This window comes from Hypomesus nipponensis, chromosome 2 (genome assembly GCF_054491055.1).
Source record: "Hypomesus nipponensis isolate SF chromosome 2, ASM5449105v1, whole genome shotgun sequence".
NCBI lineage: Eukaryota > Metazoa > Chordata > Actinopteri > Osmeriformes > Osmeridae > Hypomesus > Hypomesus nipponensis.
The window spans coordinates 20,239,667-20,261,856 of NC_140362.1; the positions used below are offsets into that span (position 1 = coordinate 20,239,667).

General features: G+C 47.6%; 1 protein-coding gene across 3 annotated transcripts in view; it reads right to left on the reverse strand.

Annotated features, from left to right (window-relative positions):
- pou2f2b (POU class 2 homeobox 2b) overlaps positions 1–22,190 on the reverse strand; it is a 38,649-nt gene that overhangs the window by 6,841 nt on the left and 9,618 nt on the right. For 2 of the 3 annotated variants that reach the window (XM_084671031.1, XM_084671020.1), the window contains exons 2-5: positions 1,011–1,076; positions 800–834; positions 472–522; positions 10–150 (exon numbers count right to left, since the gene is read on the reverse strand). In XM_084671031.1, coding sequence (XP_084527157.1) covers positions 10–150; positions 472–522; positions 800–834; positions 1,011–1,076 — 293 coding nt within the window. Of the gene's footprint in view, positions 1–9; positions 151–471; positions 529–799; positions 835–1,010; positions 1,077–6,320; positions 6,376–22,190 lie in introns of those variants that run through there. The other variant, XM_084671040.1, reaches the window with a different exon arrangement.

Here is a 22,190-nt window from a genome sequence, read left to right on the forward strand (position 1 = left end):
GTGTCTTACCCCTGCTATCTGGGAGCCAGTCAGCATGAGCTGTGGGTGTTGCTGGAGGCCTGTCTGTGAGGGGGCGGGGCCATGAGAGGGGGCGGGGCCATGAGAAGGGAGAGGAACCGGGGCCATCTCTCCACAATCCTCCATCTTACTCTGAGACGAGGAAACAAGGGATGGAGGTCAAAGAGTGAAAAGGAGAAATGGATGCCGGCATTTCAGGTGAGCAGAGATGAAGGGTCGGGAGTGGGAGCGAGGAGACGTTCTCTCTCCTCTGATCCTCCTCTCCTCGCATGGAGGAGGATCAGCTCGATCTGGGTCCGTTTCTCTCCGGAATGTTCTAACTGCTGAATGTTATTGCTTTGCATAGCTGAGTGGGGAAATGCAAATGTTGCACATTCTACAATACAGACACACTAAACACACACAGATGCATAGATACACACGCACACACACACACACAAGTCTCTCCCTCACCTCGCGGCCACTGACGGTGGGAGAGAGGGGAAAGGGGTTGATTTTCATTGGCTGAACCTGTAATGTACAAAAAAAAAAAAAAAAAAAGGATTAACATGCGTCATTCCATTACGACCGCAACACCCAAGAACACCAATTCACAGAGATTAGATTAAGGCGCCAAAAAACGCCACGGGCGCAAAGGCTCTGAAACGTGCCGCTAAAATATAGTATGTGATGGTTGCATTTTATGTGCTGATTGGCAACACAATGGTCTGTTTTGTGGAGATACCGAGGACTTGTGGTGCATTGTGGGAGAGAAACCCAAGCAGTAGACCAGCTAACACACCTGATGATTGGAGTCGGGGCCGTTTGGTTCTGAATCTGTGTGGGAGAGATAGGAGACAGTGAGACACGAATAACACACGCTTGCTTGCCGCAAACACGTATGAACATGCACTGCCCAAACAACAACTGCGTGTTCTGTACGTGAGAAATCCACGCATCCATATGCACACACACACACACACACAAATCCGTGTATAAAGGTTCAGTCTTACCTGTGCTCTCCATTGGAGAGTCTTCTCCTTGTTTCTCCACCTCTATTGGCTTTGACATCCTTATTTCTGTGGGGCCGAGAGGGAGAGAATGAGCGGGAGACAGAGCGACACAGACAGAAACAGAGAGAGAGATTAACTGCACAATAATATGCACAACCTGTCAAGCTGGCTAGTCCATTCCATAAGAAAAGGTCAGCGAGAGAGAGAGAAAGAGAGAGAGAGAGAGAGAGACAGAGACAGAGAGAAAGAGAGAGACAGACAGAAAGAAAGAAAAAGAAAGAGAGAGGGAGAGAGAGAGAGAGGGTGAGAGAGCATCAGAGTGTGTGAGAAAGAATGAGAGAGAGTAGGAGTGAGTCAGATGGAGAGTCTGTGGCAGCTGAGGAGACAGTGATGGAGGTTGGAGGCCCTCCAAGTTCACAGCGACACGAGTGAAGCGGCCTACAGTCATTCGTTCTTTCCTACCATCACCGATCACTACCACAGGGGTTAGTCTGAGGTGTTTGCTCATTCTAAAAATAGTCTGAGGTTTCTTGGTTTTAGGTTTTGAGTGGGAGCACCCCTCCTATAGAAACCTCTTGCAACAAAAAACGCTGTTACTCACTGCGCTGTCAAGCTAACCCTGCAACATCACTTCCTTTATCAACACAACACTTCCTGGTGGCCCGGGACAGCACCCAGACACCGAAAGTGAAGAAGAAGAGAGTGGGAGTAGGAGGAGAGAGAGAGGGTCACCGGTTGAGAAAGTGGGGCCAGTGGAAAGATGGGGGGTGGAAGAGGGTGCGCTACAAGGAATGTGGAAGTAGGAAGGAGGTGTGTTTGTGAGTGTGTTTGTGTGTGTTTGTGTGTGTGTTTGTGTGTGTTTGTGTGTGTTTGTGAGTGTGTTTGTGTGTGTTTGTGAGTGTGTTTGTGTGTGTTTGTGAGTGTGTTTGTGTGTGTTTGTGTGTGTTTGTGAGTGTGTTTGTGTGTGTTTGTGTGTGTTTGTGTGTGTTTGTGAGTGTGTTTGTGTGTGTTTGTGTGTGTTTGTGAGTGTGTTTGTGTGTGTTTGTGAGTGTGTTTGTGTGTGTGTTTGTGTGTGTGTTTGTGTGTGTTTGTGTGTGTTTGTGAGTGTGTTTGTGTGTGTTTGTGAGTGTGTTTGTGTGTGTTTGTGAGTGTGTTTGTGTGTGTTTGTGTGTGTTTGTGAGTGTGTTTGTGTGTGTTTGTGTGTGTTTGTGTGTGTTTGTGAGTGTGTTTGTGTGTGTTTGTGTGTGTTTGTGTGTGTTTGTGAGTGTGTTTGTGTGTGTTTGTGAGTGTGTTTGTGTGTGTGTTTGTGTGTGTTTGTGAGTGTGTTTGTGTGTGTTTGTGTGTGTTTGTGAGTGTGTTTGTGTGTGTTTGTGTGTGTTTGTGTGTGTTTGTGAGTGTGTTTGTGTGTGTTTGTGTGTGTTTGTGAGTGTGTTTGTGTGTGTTTGTGTGTGTGTTTGTGTGTGTTTGTGTGTGTTTGTGGAGGGGCAAGGGGTAAGGGGAAGCAGGGGGCCAAAGAGATAGCAAAGCACAGACATTTACATGTATTAATTTATTTAATTTAGCAGATATGTGGAGAGCCAGCACTAACAAATGACCCTATTCTTGCGATCAAGGACCTTAACAGATGTTTAATCTTAACAGTTGTGTGACCAGTGCATCTATTGTCCAAAGCGTGCGCATCACCTCAGTCTTTAACCCCCTTTCTCTTTCATTCTGAAAACCCAACTTCCCTTTTGTGAAAACATGCAAATAATACCAACGACCAACTAATTATATCTGCCAGCTGCATGGTGAAAGATTCTCTACATCCCCCACTCCTCTCCTTCTCCGGTCCTCAGCCTTTTCCATGTTACAGAAAAGAGCGAGGAGTTTGTCCGTTTGTACAATATTTCGATCTGCTCGTGTTTACAGCAAATTGCAGATTTTCTGTATATTGTCAATTTTCTGCATATTGTTGATTTTCGGAAAATTGTAGATTTACTTCTGTACTTTTTCACATGTATTCTGTTGTTACTTTTGATTATTAAACAGTGTAATTTCCTACAAGGATTAATAAATTACTACACCGCTTCTCTTTCTACTCTCTTTTTACTTTGTATCTGTTTATTATAAAGTGTATTTCCTCTTTTTATTATCACCCCGGGAAATTCGATTGGGACACACCCAGTTGGTGGGTTGTGAAGTTATCCAGAGAAATACATGTTTGCAGGTCCAGTCTTGTCGGCTAGCCTATGAAATACAGAGATTGAGTCAATATCAATTGGATATCAAGTATAGTCCAGTTATGTTAGACTATAAGACGTTGCGGCATAAAATGTAATGTTACATGTGTTACAAAGGTCTACATAACTGTCTGGTTTCAACTGGACTCTGCCACTCATGTAGTGTGGGACTGTGTTACGGGCAGCACGGCCAATGCAGGTGTGCTGTGCACGGCCAATGCAGGTGTGCTGTGCACGGCCAATGCAGGTGTGCTGTGCACGGCCAATGCAGGTGTGCTGTGCACGTTTCAGCGCTACGTAGTAATATTTTCATCCTCTAGGGGGCAGTGAAAAGACACGACGGAACCCCCAGGGTCTAAAATAGGGGTGTCAAACACCGGTCCTCGAGGGCCGCTGTCCTGCATGTTTTAGATGTTTCCCTGATCCAGCTCACCTGATTCTAATGAATGGTCGTTATAATAACCCATTTAATTGAATCAGGTGCGTTCGAGCAGGGAAACATCTAAAACATGCAGGACAGCGGCCCTCGAGGACCGGAGTTTGACACCCCTGGTCTAAAAGAAGGGATGAGCTTCCATTGACCCCCTCGAAGGCTGATTTGAGATCAGTTTCCTAGCTTGTCTCAAAACAGGCTCCTGCTCAGATTTACGAAAGCTAAGCTGATTCCATATCTGTGGCGTGGACAGCAGATGCATACGAAGGGAGAGCAGTTTCCCCTGCAGTCACGGCGTAATGAGCTTTCAGAGGGGGTTCGTTCTGGCATATAGGGAAGTGGTGACAGCCAGGAAAAGCCCTCTCCTCGGGCGAACTCTTGACCAAACACCCGCATCAGCACTGCACTGACCACAGAAACTCCACTAATTAGACCTTTTTCCTGGGCTAACCTCGGCAAGCCACAGATGTGGAGTGAGAATGGGGTACACCGGCTGCAGTTTTCGTCGACTATTTATATTTTACACAAGTGGAAGTGTGCGGTCATGGTTCAAGACACTTCATACATTTTTGAGGCATTAAAACAAGAAGAAGAGATGAACACATATGAAGATATGAACTGTAGACTGAAGTCTGTGGCCACTGGTACCCCTGCAGTGATGATATAATAAGTAGTACAGCAGCATATTTCTTCTTTTGAACTGTCAATAGGGTAGTAACAGACATCATAAAGTTTAGTTACACAGCCAAGTGATTCTAGCATGTGCTTTGATAGCCTTACACTATTTTGTGGTTGTGTGTTGTGTAGTGAAATACAGCTGTTTGTGGTTGGTAATGCATATACAGTCATTTTGGAGGGTATATCATAGTGCTCTCTCTCTCTCTCTCTCTCTCTCACTTCCCTTCGCTACTTCCCTTCACACGAGGTGAACACTGAGCGTTAAACCCAACACTTACTGTCACTGCAACTATTAATATTATTCTCTCTCCCTAACACTCACACACACTCAGGGACACACTCTAACAAACACACTGAGGTATGCATGTAGTTCGGCACGTAAGTGCATGTTATATGTTATGCACACCCTAACCCATGTTTAAATTCAAATAATTTAGAAGAAGGAGTTTAGTCTGGATTGTTGTGTAAAGAGATGTAGGATTAGGTGCGACACGGGTTTAAGATTGAAGAATCATGAGTTAACTGTAAACGCGAATCGATTTATTTAGTAAGTGAACTGGTCTAGTAATGTGTGCTCCACACAGAGTGGAGGTGAGGTGGGGTTAGGATAGGTCATCCCTTATCCACTCACTTCCTGATTCATGGCAGCACCTCCGGGCCAGGGGTGGTCTGGGAACTGGAGTCTCCAATTAACCTTCATTTTTCCACGTTTTTTGGATTTTTGAGTCAAGTTGCTGGATTTTTCTCCAAATAAACAGACCTTCCATTGTCTTTTGGAGAGCGTGAGAGTATTTTAACTGTTCCGTAGGACAGCTGATAGACACGATATTTGACTTGGTTGACAATCATTTTCTTGACATGAGCAGAATTGTGATATTAGTATGTCAGGGTTCTAATGAGTTTGCATATGATTAGCTATAGACCCTATGTAGTTTACTATGCAAGCGTGACCAGCATGTGTGTTTCTGGACAGACAAATTCAGGGCAGAGCAGTTTCTCTCACAAAAACACATCACTCACAACATAAACGCGAGTCACAGCGAGATAATTTTTCTCACAGATTTTACTACGCATAAATTCACTCAGACTGAAACACACATAGGCAAACAAGCACAAACGAATCTTCAATAATAAATTATCTGATTGAACATTTGAAATGAGTGTTGCATTTTACATTATTTAAAAAATACATAGATTTGTGGCAAAGGATTGTAAACTGGCTATCTACAGTCTTGCCAGTACACCCACAATTCACATGAATGTGATGACAGACTTACTGTCATTTTATTCTCATCATCAAAGTATACCTTCAGGTTCTCTCAAGAGCTGAGAACCATGCCAGATTACACCTGAAGCAAGGATGCGTTTTAGCCTGATGCAACAGTGGCATTTGCAGGGGTAACTGACCAATTCAAATACACTGAAAGTACAGCACATATTCTCTCTCACTCTCTCTGTCTCTCCAACACACACACACACTAACACACACACACACTAAATGCAATGAAATACGGAAAGTACAGCAGACGCCCTCTCTCCAACACACACACACACACACGCTAAAAACATCACAACACTTGATGTCCAGCACTGTCAGCTCCAAAACGAACACACCCTAATGCGCACACACACACACACACACACACACACACACACACACACACACACACACACTATGGGCCAAGCTACGTCCTCGTCCATGGTTAAGATGCACCTGACCTTTCCCTGTGCTTGTTGCGACAGACATTCATCCATCGCCCCATCCATCCCTCCATCCCACCCCTCGTTCTTTGATGTTCCCTAATTAGCCTGCCTCGTTAGGCTCAGCGGTGCTAATCAACAGCCTAGCCTGGTCCATGCGCACACACATACACACACACACACACACACACATTCTCTCTACCTCTCTACCTAATGCTGCAGAAAGCTTAATTGGCCTAGGCTATTGAAGGCTCTGAGAGCTGTAGAGACACTCACCTGGCAACCACACGTTAGATAACTCCATCACTGCCATAGCTGCTGCCTTGGTCATGTCGCTGTGTGTTTGAGTGTGTGTGAGAGAGAGAGTCTGGGTGCTGGGTGGTGGTTTGTGACTCCTCTCCTTTACTCACTCCCCTTTCTCTCTCTCTCTCTCTCTCTCTCACTCTCTCTCTCTTCTTTCTTTCTTTCTTTCTCTCTCTCGCTCTCTTCTTTCTTTCTTTCTCTCTCTCTTTGTTTCTCTAACTCACTGTAACCAACATCTACAATGATGAGAGGAGACAAAAATCTCTCTGACTGCCTCCTTACATCCCTCCCAGCCTCTCTCTCTTTCTCCCTCCTTCTCATCACAGTCCACACCCCCACACAAGCCCACATGCACATCCTGCAACTGAGAGAGAGAAAGTAAGAGAGACCAACAACAAAAAAACACACAAAAAAAACTACAGAACAGAACTAGAGGAAGTACAAGAAAGGAGCAGGAACTTGCTGAGCAAAGCGAGCGAAAAAGGAGACACAGATCGAGGTTTGAGAGTGGGAGAAAAACAAGTGAGCGAAACAGTACAGATTAATGAGATAGAGGATAAGAGGAGAGGGGGTAAGACTGTGCCGGTGGAAAGTGTCGGCGTGGCTGGAAACAGTCACTCACTCTGAGGGCTCCGGCACAAACACGCCTGCCCCAATCTGGTGTGTCAGCCGCACCACTGCCGTACACAAACCCAGACTGACGTGCTAACACTTACACAAACTTGCATTTAGAAATGGATCGGTCTCTGCATGAGAGAGTGGTAATTCTGATTGTTTTTGTCATCCGCTGCCAAATCGCTTCCCTCTCTCGTTTTTCTCTTAATATCTAGCTCTCTTTGTTTGTCTCTTGTTCTGTCTTTGCTGCGGTTACCTACATGCTGCCGCCTGCGGACGGTGCTGTGTGGCTGTGGGGGTGTGTGTTCTTTGGGGGGAGTGAGACATCGGTGCCCCGCCACACACACACAGAACCCGCTTCTCAGCGGAAAGAAAAACCATGTAGGAACAGCGTGACGGCTGACCGGGCTGCACATCACTCGCGCCGTTCTACTTTATGCCGCTCACGCTGGAAAAGCGATGCTTTGTCAGTCGGCAAATATCAACGAGAAAAAAAGCCTTTATTTTTTTATTTTTTTACGTAAAGTTTTCTTGTGAATGATTCAGTGGCTATTTGTGCGAGAGGTACACTTACAGCCACAACCCTTGGGCCTGTGTTTTTCCTACAGTTCACGTATCAACCACCGGGTGGCAGTATTGACCCTCTATAATATAGAAGGTTAATATCTCTTCGAGACCGGGGAGAACACACGTGCGCTGGTGCTTTCTGTAATATTCTCGCCTTCTTTCCTCTACCTCTCTCGTTGTTGACTAATTCAAAAGCTAGAGCAGGAATTCTCAAATTTGACCTCATAAATGTGTAAGGTGGTGATTTACAATTGACCATTGTACTACATAGCCGATGGATCTTCACACACAAGAGACCTATACACACACACACGTAGCCTACACACACACACACACACACACACACACACACACACACACACACACACACACACACACGTAGCCTACACACACACAAACACACACACACACGTAGCCTACACACACACACACACAGGTTGCGTTGCTAAACTATTGACAAAGACAGTGAATTTATGTCAATTTTACAAAGGAGCAATGAACGAAAAGCCATGAGTGTTCACCATATACGACATGTGTTCAAGTATCTTTGTGTGTGTGTGTGTGTGTGTGTGTTGTGTGTGTGTTGTGTGTTGTGACCCCACAGCAGGCTTGTCCAGAGACAGTGACAGACTGTGTGTGGGGAGGAGGTGTGTCTTAAGGTCAAAGGTGGTCTGGGCAACCTGGCTTTGGCCATGACCCTGGTCCCCCCCCCCATCCCCCTCAACACGGAGGAGGATGTGTCTTTGTGTGTGTGTGTGTGTGTGTGTGTGTGAGAGAGAGAGAGAGAGAGAGAGAGAGAGAGAGAGCGAGAGAAGGGGGAGGGGGCGGTGTGTGTGTACTGTGCATGTGGGAGTGTATAATTGTGAATGCGTCTGTCACCGTGTGTGTGCGTGAGTGTGTGTGTGTGTGTAGTGTCCATGGCCAAGGGGGGCCTTCCTGCCTCAAGGAGGTCTAAGCCTTGGTTTCCATGGTAACGGGGCCCAGCGACACTCCAATTTTGCCACTTAAGGAAGAGCTGGTGCAGGACCTTCCATATTTGGGCATGCCATTATCCCAACTCTAATGGTTGAGAAATGGTTGATTGAGATCCAGCAGAAATGTAATTTAATGAACTTGGGATGGGACGGTAAGAACGAAAATACGATTTAACTGTTTGGTAAACGTAGAAGGGGGATGAAATAAGTATAGCAATGTATCCCCCTTTTACAAACAGTATGGATATTATCACTTATTTACTCACCACAAACACACATCCACACACACACACACACAGAATCTGATAGCGTTACTCCAGGGAAGGGGGATGGAGGGAGGTTCGGGCCTCCGGAGTGCCATCAATCACTCTACTGTCAAAGAGAGAGAGGAAGGGAGGAGGGAGGAGGGGAGAATGATAAAGGTATAGAAAAGGGGAGGGGAGAGAGGGCAGGGGGGTTTGGAAAGAGAGGGAACAGAGGGTGGAGGGGGAGCTAGAAGTATGGGGATGAAAGGATGTATGAAGAGTAGGTGAGGTCGGTCCAGACTGGGTCAATACAGGCTCCTCTCTCTCTCTCTCTCTCTCTCTCTCTCTCTCTCTCTCTCTCTCTCTCTCTCTTTCTGTCCATCACCATCTATATTTCTTCTACTCTCTTTCTTTCTACCCCTCTCTCTCCTTGTTCTCCCTCTCGTTCCCTTTCTCTCTCCACGGCCCTTCTCCCCTATATGTGCCACAGCCCCAGGCGTTTAATATACATGGTCACACCATCTCATAAATCATACCCACTAGACACACACACACAGATAATGGAATTATCCATTTAAACATGGACATTGTACTGTTTCTGTCTCTGTTACACTCATGGAAAGCTTTCATTGTTTTGCAGTTTTCATTTGACTAAGAGCACATACAGACTTCTGTTCTCTGGTTGTGAGCTTTGGTTTCTATGATCATGCAGTTGTGTGTTGGTGCGTGTGTTAGTTGGTGTGTGTTGGTTGGTGTGTATGTGTCCGTGTCCGTAGGGAAGTGTAGGATTATGAGCAGCAGGTGCCATGGTGGCAGGTCTGGAGAGGGAGAGGTGGCGTATAGGAATCAGCAGGGGTGAAAACAAAGTCACACTCCTCTCTCCGCCATGGGACCAACATCTCCACACACACACACACAACTTCAAACTGCCGCCGCACCTCTCCAACACCTATTCTTCTCCCTTCCTATTACCCTTCCAACCCTCCTCCTCCATCCCTCCATCCCTCTCACACCATTTCTCCTCTCCTCCACAGGGGGTGGGGGGGAGGGGGGGGGGCTCCTGGCCGTGGGGATCCTCTCAGCAGTCACACCTAGCGTGTCCAGACAGACCCGGCGGGCCGGCAGGACAGGTGCCAGAACAGACCCCCCCCCGCCCACACACACACACACACACACACAAACCCTCAACCACGCTTCTGTCCTATGAGGGAGCTTTGCTACTGGAGTTTTAATTGGAGGATAAGAGCACATGGAAAGTGAGTCAAAATGGCCGCCTCTTTCAGGTATACATCACTCCGTCCATCCACACATCCTTCCACCTCCCTTCACCTCCACCTTCTCTCTATGTCTTCCTCTTTCAGACCATCATCATTCTTCCTTCTTCATCCTTTTCTTGTAATCAACCCTTGTTTTTCCTTTTCTCTCTCTCTCTTTCTCTCTCTCTCTCTCTCTCCCTCTCTCTCCCTCTCTCTCCCTCTCTCTCCCTCTCTCTCTCTCTCTCTCTCTCTCTCTCTCTCTCTCTCTCTCTCTCTCTCTCTCTCTCTCTCTCTCTCTCTCTCTCTCTCTCTCTCTCTCTCTCTCTCTCTCTCTCTCTCTCTCTCTCTCTCTCTCTCTCTCTCTCTCTCTCTCTCTCTCTCTCTCTCTCTCTCTCTCTCTCTCTCTCTCTCTCTCTCTCTCTCTCTTAGCAAAGGCCTGCTGGTCAGCAGCAGCTGTGACATCACCGGACACTGTTCAGCACTCTGATTGGACACTTGGCCGCGTTGCCAGGCAACAGCAGTGAAAGGTCTCAGTGTGTCTGTGTGTGTGTGTGTGTGTTTATGTCTGTTTATAGATGCATGTTTTGAAAGGTGTGGGAAACATTTTTATCTTTGTGCTTTCATGTATAAAGGTAAACTTGTCAAAAAAGACGGATTCTGTGTGTGTGTGAGGAATGCAGTCTGTACAATGACGCTACTTATCCAGTAGGGTGAGAAGGAGAGAAGGTTCTGGCCCCATAATCAGAAAAGAAGATTGCGCAAGTGTGTGTGTGTGTGTGTGTGTGCGTGTACGTTTGACTGTGTAAATTAACTTGCAGGTTTGCTTTGGTGTACGGGCTAGCCTGTGTCTGTTTGGGTGTGTGTGTGTGTGTTTGGGTGAGTGTGTGTCTGTTTGGGTGAGTGTGTGTCTGTTTGGGTGAGTGTGTGTGCGCATGCTTGTGTGTTAGTTCTCGTTCGGTCACACGTGTGCAAACGTGCATGCGCCACGTGCTTGTGGATACACGTACATCCACTCGTGCACGTGCGCACGCACGTGTGTGCACGTGTGTGTGTGCACGTGTGTGCGAGCGTGTGTGTGCACGTAAGCCCCGGGGAGCGGGTGGTTATTGTATCTGACACAGCGGCTCTTTCTAGCGCCTCATATTTCTGGGCCGATCGATTCTTCTGACTCCCGACAAGACAATAATCGCACCTCCCTCTCTCACTCCATCACTACCATTATTACTGACCTCCCCGGGGAACGCGGGGGGCGGAGGGAGGGAGGGAGGGAGAGATGAGGACAGACAGAGAGAGAGAGAGAGAGAGAGAGAGAGAGAGAGAGAGAGAAGAGAGAGAAAGAGAGAGAAGAGAGAGAGAGAGAGAGAGGGGGGGGAGAGAGAGAGAAAGAGAGAGAGAGAAGAGAGAGAGAGAGAGAAAGAGAGAGAGAGAGAGAGAGAGAGAGAGAGGGTTGGAGGGAGAGGCTTAAGCAAAAGGGGGGAGAGTTTGTGAAACGAGTCTATGGTGATGGGGGGGGAAATAAAAAGGAAGGATATGTGACGGAGAGGAAGAGAGGACAGGAAGGGAGGATGAGAGGAGGATGAAGGTGGAAGGGGGAGGATCAGAGACAGAGGACGGGACAAGGGGGAGAGAGGGATGAGGTTTAGGAGAAAAGCAGAGCAAAAAAGACCAGAAAGTGACTTCTAAGTGAAGTGATGGAGTAAGAGAAAAATGAGAGGAGGAGAGGAGAAGTGAAAAACAAAAAGGGCGACAAGGTGTGGTGTGCAAAAAAGAGGGGTGCCAACGCGGAGAGAGAGAAAGGAGGGCAGCAGGGAAAGAGGAACGAGGGCCACAAGAGTAGGACAATAAAGGAGAGAATTAGAGGAGGAGAGATGAAGGATTCACACTATCTTCTTCTAATAAAAGCGCCAATGAGAGAGGAGGGAAATGGAGAGGGAGGAGGGAGGGAGAGAATGGGCTGTCAGGGGCCAGATTGAGGTGACACACACACGCACACACACACACACACAAACCCCCCTGAAAAAGAACACACACTCACACACCAACACAAAAATCCCAGAAAATGTATACACACACAAAAATCATAGACGCACACAGTCAAACTACACATACACTCACTAAAAACCCAACACACACAAGTTGCAATATTGTGGAGGTCAACATACAGAAATGTTATTAAATTGACAAGAGTACAATGCTTGATTGGCAGGAGGACTCTTGAGCTGTCATTCAGCAGAGAAGAATGAAGAGGGTGAGCACACACACACACACGCACACGCACAGGCTCTCAACCCAGTGAGACATGTACTGCCTACATACCTGCAGTTTACAGACAGTGTGCGCAGACACACACTATCTTGTGTGTGTGTGTGTGTGTGCATGGGTGCGTGTGTGTTGGTGTGTGCACGCGTGTCGCACACAGCTGTTGTTGTTTCCTTTGAATCTAAATTACAATTACTGTAATTGGCTCTCAATTCAAGGGATTGCTGTTTGACCCCCTAACCTCTCTCTCTCTTGCTCCCTCCCTCCCTCTCTCACTCTCTCTCTCTCTCTCTCTCTCTCTTTCTCTCTCTCTCCTTCACACATTTCCTCTTTCTCTCTTTCTGTTCAGCTTTTCCCAATCAATATTCCCCTTTCCCTTCTACCTCTATCAGTACATCATCTTTTTCTGGATGTAATCCTTCTCTCTCTATCCTTCCCTCCTTCCCTCCTTCCCTCAATCCCCCTCCCTCATCCTATCTCGCCCTTTCTCTCTGCCTTTTTCACTCCCTTCATCCTATCCTTTCACAATCAGTCATTTCTCTTTATCATCTACCCTTTTCCCTGGTTTCCCCATTTTCTACAGGTTTTCTTTCTTTCCTTTTTTCTTTTTTCTTTTCCCCTGCCATCCCTCCATCTCTCTGATAGTCAGAGAAACAAGGAGAGTTACTGTGTTCTTTATTTATGTTCCATTCATTATGAAAAGATATCAGAGCCATACAGTTACAACGCAGGGGACATGTTGTGCATTTGGAAGGGAGAGAAAGACCAATAGAAAGAAAGAAGGAGGGGGGGTAGAGGTGGTAGTGATGGTGTGTTGGGTGGGTGGGTGGGTGGAGGAGGAGGGGAGGGGGGTAGGAAATTGGTCTGGCTAGCGGAACAGCTTTTCACCCCTCTCTCTCTCTCTCTCTCTCTCTCCCTCTTTCTCTCTCTCTCTCGCTCCCTCTCTCTATTCTGCTTTGTATTCTGCAGAGATGACAGGGGGAAAGCTTTATTGCTCCGAGTTTGTATCGATCGGGGCCCCTCAAAGGGGGGAGTCTGAGGGACGCGCGTTGCCGGCCCTTTTCCAGCGACCGCGGCTCCAAAGGCCCCCACCTCCAACCCTCCCCTTTACATCTCCAGCCCTCCCACTCCTTCCTTCCTTCCCTCTCTCTCGCTTCCTCGCTCTGAAATTCAAATTCAAGGCTCTTATTCTCAAAGGTTAAGATAGAGAGAGGCTTCTGCCTGCTGCCTCCCCTTGACTGAGGGCCTGAATGAAGCTGAATCTGATAAGCACAGCACACCAACACAAACAAGGGGAAAAGCGGGTAAATATATAAAAAAGGAGGCATAAGAGAATACATCAACTCCGGTCTTCCTTTCTCTCCGCCTCATCTCTCCATCTCTCCTTCTCCTTTGCTCACCACCCCCCCCCCCGCCACCCCCACAACCCCTCTCCTCTCCTCTTCACCTCGTTTCCCTGTCCTAGCACAAGTCCCTTCTCCACCTCTTCTTAAAGAGAGGTGGGAATGATTCCTTTCGCAGGTGAAGTAAGAGCAGGTCCGAGCATGCAGAACCACAAGGGTTCTTCACAGAGGGTTCTTCCATCCCCAGAGTTCCTCTGCTCCCCACGTCTAGATGAACAATGCTACCACCAAGTTTAAAATATAGAAGGACATGCCTGCCTTTTTTAATATCAATCGATTATTGCGCGTGTGGTTCAAATGATGATTTTTTTTTTTTTTACCAGCGCTTTCATAATATCCAAGGTGTCTTTTTGTCGGTTGTCTTTGTATCCCGAGAACAAAGACAACCGGTCAGAGGCTGAGATGATCAAACACTCGACGAACACAAACACGGCCTCTTTATCCGTTAACGGCATGCGTGGCGCTCTCGTCTCGCAGGGGAGCGGAACAGATTGTCCATCAGGGGGGCGCGGGGTTCAAGTCCATGACCGGAGGGGGTGAGGGGGTGAGGGGGTGAGGGGTGAGGGGTGAGAGGGAAGAGGTGGGTTAGGGTTAGGGGTCCCCTACTCCCGAGGGGGGAGGGATCCCTGCTGTCTCTCCCCTCCCCCGAGCGATCCCCCCCAACACATACACACACACACACACATACACACACACGACTACTGCCCCTGCTGCTGGCTCTCTAAGCCCTGTTAAGGCTGATCTCACACATGTGTAAACCTGAACCTAGCCTCCGGACTCTCTCTACAGCCCCCCCCACACCCCCACCCCCACACACACACACACACACACACAGGGTAACACACAACGCACACGTCAAGGTTCTCTCGGAAAACACGGCGGTTACAATTAGCGCCTAGTGTCTGCGCACCAGCACAGACGTTTCACCGACACATTTCTCCCATGCAGAACAGCCTCCCTCAGCCCCAAACACAGCTGCCACAGGGCCTCTCACTGATGGGGATGGATATGTCATATTACAGTAAACATATATCGTATATAACGAATATCGTTTCTGCTGGTCTGATTCTGAACCGTGGCTGTGACGTGTGGATGAGATGTGTGGATGAGATGTGTGGATGAGGTGTGTGGATGAGATGTGTGGATGAGATGTGTGGATGAGATGTGTGGATGAGGTGTGTGGATGAGATGTGTGGATGAGATGTGTGGATGAGATGTGTGGATGAGATGTGTGGATGAGATGTCTGGATGAGGTGTGTGGATGAGATGTGTGGATGAGATGTGTGGATGAGGTGTGTGGATGAGGTGTGTGGTTGAGATGTGTGGATGAGATGTGTGGATGAGATGTGTGGATGAGGTGTGTGGATGAGATGTGTGGATGAGGTGTGTGGATGAGGTGTGTGGATGAGATGTGTGGATGAGGTGTGTGGATGAGATGTGTGGATGAGATGTGTGGATGAGATGTGTGGATGAGATGTGTGGATGAGATGTGTGGATGAGGTGTGTGGATGAGGTGTGTGGATGAGATGTGTTTAGATGCAATGTTATACAATGTTACGCGTAACTATCGACATCATACGGGCAAAAGTAGGTATGCGTGCGCACACGCACTTGAACACACGGGAAATGAAACGTAGACACACACATGGAAACACAGATGTACGTAGGACACACCCACAGGGAGAAGTTCTCTGCTTGGCCGGATGGATGTATTATTAAACCATACAGAGTTTCGTATGGATGGAGAAGTGTCTAGCATATGTATGTTGCAAGCAACTGTGTTCCATGTCTTCATGTTTGTACAGGCACGGTATACCTCAGTATAACAAATCTCTCTCAGTAGACCATTCACGTCTGTAGGCCTGTCATTGGAATCACGTTGAACGTGTTCATTTATCAGACGCTTATCCGAAGCAACGTACAAACACAGGACATACAGTGATACGCTGGAGCGAAGCCCGACACCACAGAGAAGTGACACGTATCGGGAGCGCGGGGCGTGCGTGCCCCACTGACAAGAGGAGAGAACTGTTCAGAAGTTGAACGTGGTCGCATGGTCGGCCGCACGGCTGACTCCAGACCAAGTCGCGCCCCTGGTGGTGGGAGGGGCTCCGCTGCTGCGGTCACGCTCCATCGTTGCTTAACCACAACACGACCGCTGAGTGTGTTTACACGTGTAGGGCGCCCGGGTAAGGAGGCCGACTCCCACGGTAATCGATGAGAGCGAGAGGAGAGGGGGGGGGGGGGAGGGGGGGAGTGTGTGTTGGGGGGGTGGAGAAAAATCGGTAAAGAAAGCAGGTTATCTCCTGTCATTAGGGGAGGGAATCCCTTGACTGGGGGTGGGGCGGGTGGAGGGAGTTCATTGATAAAAAAAAAAAAAAGGAAAGAGGGGGTGGGGGGGATTCTGTTTGGCATCGGGAGAGAGCAGACAATTATCTGTATTGATTAGAGCGGGGCCAGTACTGTGAAGACTGAGAAAACTATGACAAGATCAATAGAGAGAGAGACAGAGAGAGAGAGAGAAAGAGAGAGAGAGAGAGAGAGAGAGAGAGAGTGAGAGAGAGAGAGTAAGAGAGAAAAAGATGCGGAGGGCCGATACAGTGATAGACAGACATAAAACAATACACAACAAGAGGCCAGAGAGAGAGACAGAGAGAGAGAGGTAGAGAGAGAGGAAGACAGAAAGAAAGAGAGAGAGAGAAAGAGAGAGAAGAGAGAAAGAGAGAGAGAGAGAGAGAGAGAGAGAGAGAGAGAGAGAGAGAGAGAGAGAGAGAGAGAGAGAGAGAGAGAGAGAGAAAGAGAGAGCTTTGAACATGAAAGGGGGTATGGAGGTGGGAGTCTTGCTGGGGGGCCTCCTTTTGTCCAGGCCAGCATGACAAAAACCAAAATGGTGGAATGCCAGAAGAACATACAGCTGACAACCTGAACTGAGTAAAAACATCCTCCTGCCACACACACACACACACACACTAATCCCTTATCAGACCCCACTTTGCGGTCCTGGGAGTAACTCCTCCCTCTCCCTGCTCTCTCAGCATTGCTGACGACCCCAGGTCCATCGCCAGGCAACCCAGACCCACCCCGGGATGGAGCCAGGACAGGTTGACACACACACACACACACACATTTTCTGATCTCAGCTGTTTGGTGTGATAAAAGACGATTCAAACCTCTTTTGGTGGTTATCAAAATATTACTCATGACTAATGTGTTATTGTCAACTCTACTCTAAAAACAACCAAACTGATAGATAGATAAATAAATAGGTCGGCGAGTGGACCTAGATATTGGGGAAACCTTTGGTAAGGGCAGAAAATGTCAGATTTGACAAATAACCTTTTAAACATGGAACAGATGTGGGGAGTTATGAGCCACATGCACAGAGGGCATCTCAACTGTCCTTTCTTTCCAACAGGAAGTGAATAGATAGGCCCCGTATTGTAAAACATTACTAGTGTGCCAGCGCCAATAAAGTGGTTTTCTGTTTTCAGACAAATCACAGGGATTTATACACAAATTCAATCTATTTTTGTTGGGGTGAGATGTTTGCAGTAAACATAAATTGAGGTGGTGGAAAATATATGTATAATAAAAAAACAACATGAAGAGAGGGAGAAATGACAGAAGATTCAGAAGACGGAGAGAAAAGACGGAGGTAGAAAAGGAGTGAGAAAGGGAGGGGAGATGCATCGAGAAGAAAGAGCAAGCGGGAGAGCTGGAGGGGAAAAGTGTAAGATAGAGGGAGCAAGCGAGAGAGAGAGAGAGAGAGAGAGAGAGAGAGAGAGAGAGAGAGAGAGAGAGAGAGAGAGAGAGAGAGAGAGAGATAGAGAGGAAAGGGAGGTAGGGAGGGAGAGACAGAGAGAGAGAGAGAAAAGAGAGAGAGAGAGAGAGAGATAGAGAGAGAGGGGTAAATAAGTGAAAGAGGAAGCAGACAGCAGAGCGGATTACAGGTGTACGGTTATGCATGCATGACATCACAGAACCCCTCCCCCAGCCCCAGGGAATGGGCACCTTGGAAACGGTCGCTAGGGGAACAGACTACTGATAAAGAGAGAGACAGAGACAGAGAGAGTTGTGGAAGGGGATGAAAAATTAGACAAGGTGAGGAATTCAAAAGACTAAAGCCGGCAATGGAAAGCAGGGATAGAAAGTGTTAGACAGAAAAGGAATAAAAAGCTTGACAGAGAGCATGACAGAGAGAAGGTAAAGAGAGAGAGACACAGAGAGAGAGAGAGAGAGAGAGAGAGAGAGAGAGAGAGAGAGAGAGAGGGAGACACAGAGAGAGGGAGAGACAGACAGAGAGAGAAAGAGAGAGAGGGAAAGAGAGAGAGAGAGAGAGAGAGAGAGAGAGAGAGAGAGAGAGAGAGAGAGAGAGAGAGAGAGAGAGAGAGAGAGAGAGAGAGAGAGAGAGAGAGAGAGAGAGAGAGAGAGAGAGAGAGAGAGAGAGAGAGAAAGGGGAGTGAGTAAAGGAGAGGAGTCAGAAACCACCAGAGAGAGAGAGAGAGGGGGAGCGTTGAAAAGAAGAAAGATGATTTCTGCAATCTGACACAAACCCACTCCTCACCAGCCTTAACACTTCTCATCTCTTCCTGGGGGGATGAACATGGAAACTTCAAACATTCACCTCTCGAACCCTGTACTCCCCTTCAGACCCATGTACTGTGACCCCCTTCTCCACAGTCATTTAGTGGGCTAAGATTTAGTGCACTACCAAGGGAGCGCGATAGTAAAAGTCTCACTGTATGACAGGGAGGCAGTACTTTTAAACACATTCAAGATAAACTGAGAATCTTTATATCAGACAGGGAAGGTCTAGAATGACTTTGAGCGGGATCTCTCATGTTATCTAAACTATCGTTCAACAGTACCAGAGCATTCGAAGCTCCGAAAGATTCCTGTTGTTATAGATTCTTTCCTGTACCCTACTCTCTTTGTCTGGGGGGTCCCTAAGGATCCGTGAAGAACCCACTCACAGTGTTGAGTGTGAAGCGTAGACACAACACTTGTGCACACACACACACATGTGCGTACACACACACGTGTACACAATGCAAAATTGTAACAGTAGCTTACAGTACCTTCCTCGCCGGCATAAAATGTGGTTCACAAATACACACAAACACACTTACACAAACCTTGTGAACTCCCTTGAACTTCAACTATTTTAAGATACTTAATATCCCTATGAAATGACCCATGTATTGCAACGTTTTCTCAAAGCCATAAAATATACATATCAAATACTTTATGCAGTATAGATTTGATATGCATACTATCTGATCAATATCAGCTTGTGAATAATACATGGGGTGGCCAGGTTTGACAGTACGATTTGAAATGGAGATGTATGCTAATGGCCAAGCCTAGGCAGGCTAACCCTGAACCCCTCCACATGCCAACACTTCTCCTCCCTTACCTTCTCTCTCCATAATGCATGAACGGACTGAATATATATCACTCCACACACACACACACACAGAGATGTAGGTGAACACTGGCCTGCACACACACGCGCGCGCGCGCGCGAGCGTACACACACACAGAGACATACTACCTATTCGCACTTATGTAATACACACAGATAAAAACACACGCAGCTTCTCAACTAAAACTATTGATTTCAATGTCAGGTCGGTGTCTGTCCTTTATTTTGAAAAGATCTTACTTTGAATCGGCTTGCCAATTTACCAACCACACTCAGCATAATCCAAACTGTCGAAATCCAAAATTTCGATGACATCAAACACATCTGTCCAATACAGTTCCCTCACAGCTCTAACAAAACACAGAAACCGCAAACAGAGAATTTGTTGAACAGTTTACAACAGGCTGGCTTTGAACGAGCCCCGCACTACAATGGGAACTGTTGGTTTGTTGTTGCTGAACGTAGCTCGGTGCGTGTTGGTCTGGAGGTGGCTACACTTGCCTCTGTCTGGTGACTAATCACCTGTGTCAGCTAGGCTTCAATTAACACACACACACACACAGGGACAGAGGCAGGTAAGGAGGGAGATAAATATGTTACAGGCCTTGCCAAGACAAGAAGAGGTGAGAGAAGCAAGAGGAGAACAAAGAGAATCTGTAACTGATGTGTGTCTACTACAGTGTTATTGTGTGCAAACGTGCGTGTGTCCGTACCAGACCACTGTCCACGTATCAGCGCTTATCTGCCTTCAGCGTCCATATTTCTAGTCAAAGCTTACACCCTTCCTCCCTCGCCCTCTCTCTTCCACCCTCCCTCTCTCCCTGCCCCCACCGGTCTTTAACCTTGGCCTCTGCCTACAGTAATAAAGTCAACCACCCTCCTCTTTCCCCCTCCTCCTTCTACCTTGCTCTCCTCCTCCCTCTCCATCCTCCACCTCCTCCTCCCTCTCCTCTCCATCCACATCCTTCCTCCCTCTTCATCCTCCACCTCCTCCTCCCTCTCCTCTCCATCCACATCCTTCCTCCCTCTCCATCCTCCCCCTCCTCCTCCCTCTCCATCCTCCACCTCCTCCTCCCTCTCCTCTCCGGCCACCACCTCCACAGTCCACTGTTTCCCTCATTCATAGTAAACACTATTGATTTTCAGCGCAAAAAAAAAGCCATGAATTTTAATGCCCCTATCTGTCCCCTTCTCCATCTCTTCCTATCCCCCTGATCCCCCCTCCCCCATTCCCTCCCTTCTTTCTTTCCTGAGGGGAGGATAAAGAGATGGGAATCGGGAATGCGCGCGCGTGTGTGTGGCGTGCGGGCGCAAACGTGTGTGTTTGTGTCAGCCGCATGTGTGAGTGTAAGGTGGGGAGGGTGCATTTCTCATTTCCCAGCTGTGCTTCTCTCACACCACAACCCCTCCCCCACCCTCTCCATCCCTCCCCCAACCTCTCCATCCCTCCCCCCTTTCTTTCTCTCCATCTCTTCTGGGGGGGGGGGGTCATACACACACACACAAACACGGCTGATCATCACACACAGATAGTGTGTTCTGTCCTCTTGGTGTACGTACACACACACACAGACGTCGCTAACGCCCCTTGGTCAAGGCCGTGTGTCTACGAGTGTGCACATGCACGCACACAGATAACGATTTTGACCAATTTCACTGGCTTCTCACACAATGCAGCAACACCACCATATACAGTAGTCCATATATGAAACAACGTCACTTTCCCTTGATTCCTCTCTCCTCACCTTCGTCTGTTTAACTCTGTCGCTCCCTGTATTTCTGTCTTTCTCTTGCTTTTAAACAACTGTCTTTACTTCCTTTCATATATTCCTCCTACTATACCCCTTCTTCCCTTAACCACGGCAACAATCAGGACTTTGTCCGCTCTGTCTCTCTCTCTCTCTCTCTCTCTCTCTTCTACTCTGTGTATTGATTTAGCTATAAGCGGTGTCCCGGTTGCGACAGGGCATCGCAGACAGACAAAGGCAGACTTCATCAACGACCACTGAACACTAGAACATATCCTCAATAATCACTCCATCACAAGAGCGGAGAGGGATGAGGAAGATGAGAGATCTCAGACAGAGATTATTAGGGGGCTATATGAAATGTTTTTTGTTGAAGAATTTTCTGCTCATTATACAAACTTCTGGGGAGATTTGCAATCATGTGTAACATCAGAGTATGTTCATGTGAAAAGCAGACCACTGTGAGTTGTTAGTTAGTGTGTGTGAGAAAGTGTTTATAGCCTACAGTAGGTGTGTGAGTGGAACAACCTTGTGTGTGTGCGTGTGTGTGTGTGTGTGTGTGTAGTTTCACCTCCTTAATCTCCTGGTCCTAATTCAGCATGTACGTTCAGCCGCCTAATGTGATCTGACGAGCGCCCGCCGCTGCAGCCGAGCTAGCTAGCTAGCTAGCTCGCTGGCCGCTAATGAGCGCAGCTTAGCAGAAGGGGAATCAAAGACCTTCATCAGCAAACCTAATTACTGTACACCTCATTAGGCTCTGCTCTCTCTCTCTTCTTCCTGGGCCAGACTACTGAGATCTATGGAAATCTCTGGAAACTTCAGGCAGAGAAAAATGGATGTAGTGAGTCTGCCAACAGGCTTGTGCTTGCCACAGAAGTCTGACTGTCTACTCTATTAGCTACAGTAGTTTGTCTGTTGTGTTAGCTACGGTCGCCTAGTCTGTGTGCTGTGTTAGTCTCTGTGTGCGGATTGTGTGCGGCTGTGTGCTGTGTTAGCTAGTCTCTGTGTGTCTGTGTGCGGCTGTGTGCTGTGTTAGCTAATCTCTGTGTGTCTGTGTGCGGCTGTGTGCTGTGTTCGCTAGTCTCTGTGTGTCTGTTTGTCTCTGTGTGCTGTGTTAGCTAGTCTCTGTTAGTCTCTGTGTGTCTGTGTGCAGCTGTGTGCTGTGTTAGCTAGTCTCTGTGTGTCTGTGTGTCTCTGTGTGTCTCTGTGTGCTGTGTTAGCTAGTCTCTGTGTGTCTCTGTGTCTCTCTGTGTGTCTGTGTGTGTCTCTGTGTGTCTCTGTGTCTCTCTGTGTCTCTCTGTGTGTCTCTGTGTCTTTCTGTGTCTCTCTGTGTCTCTCTGTGTCTCTCTGT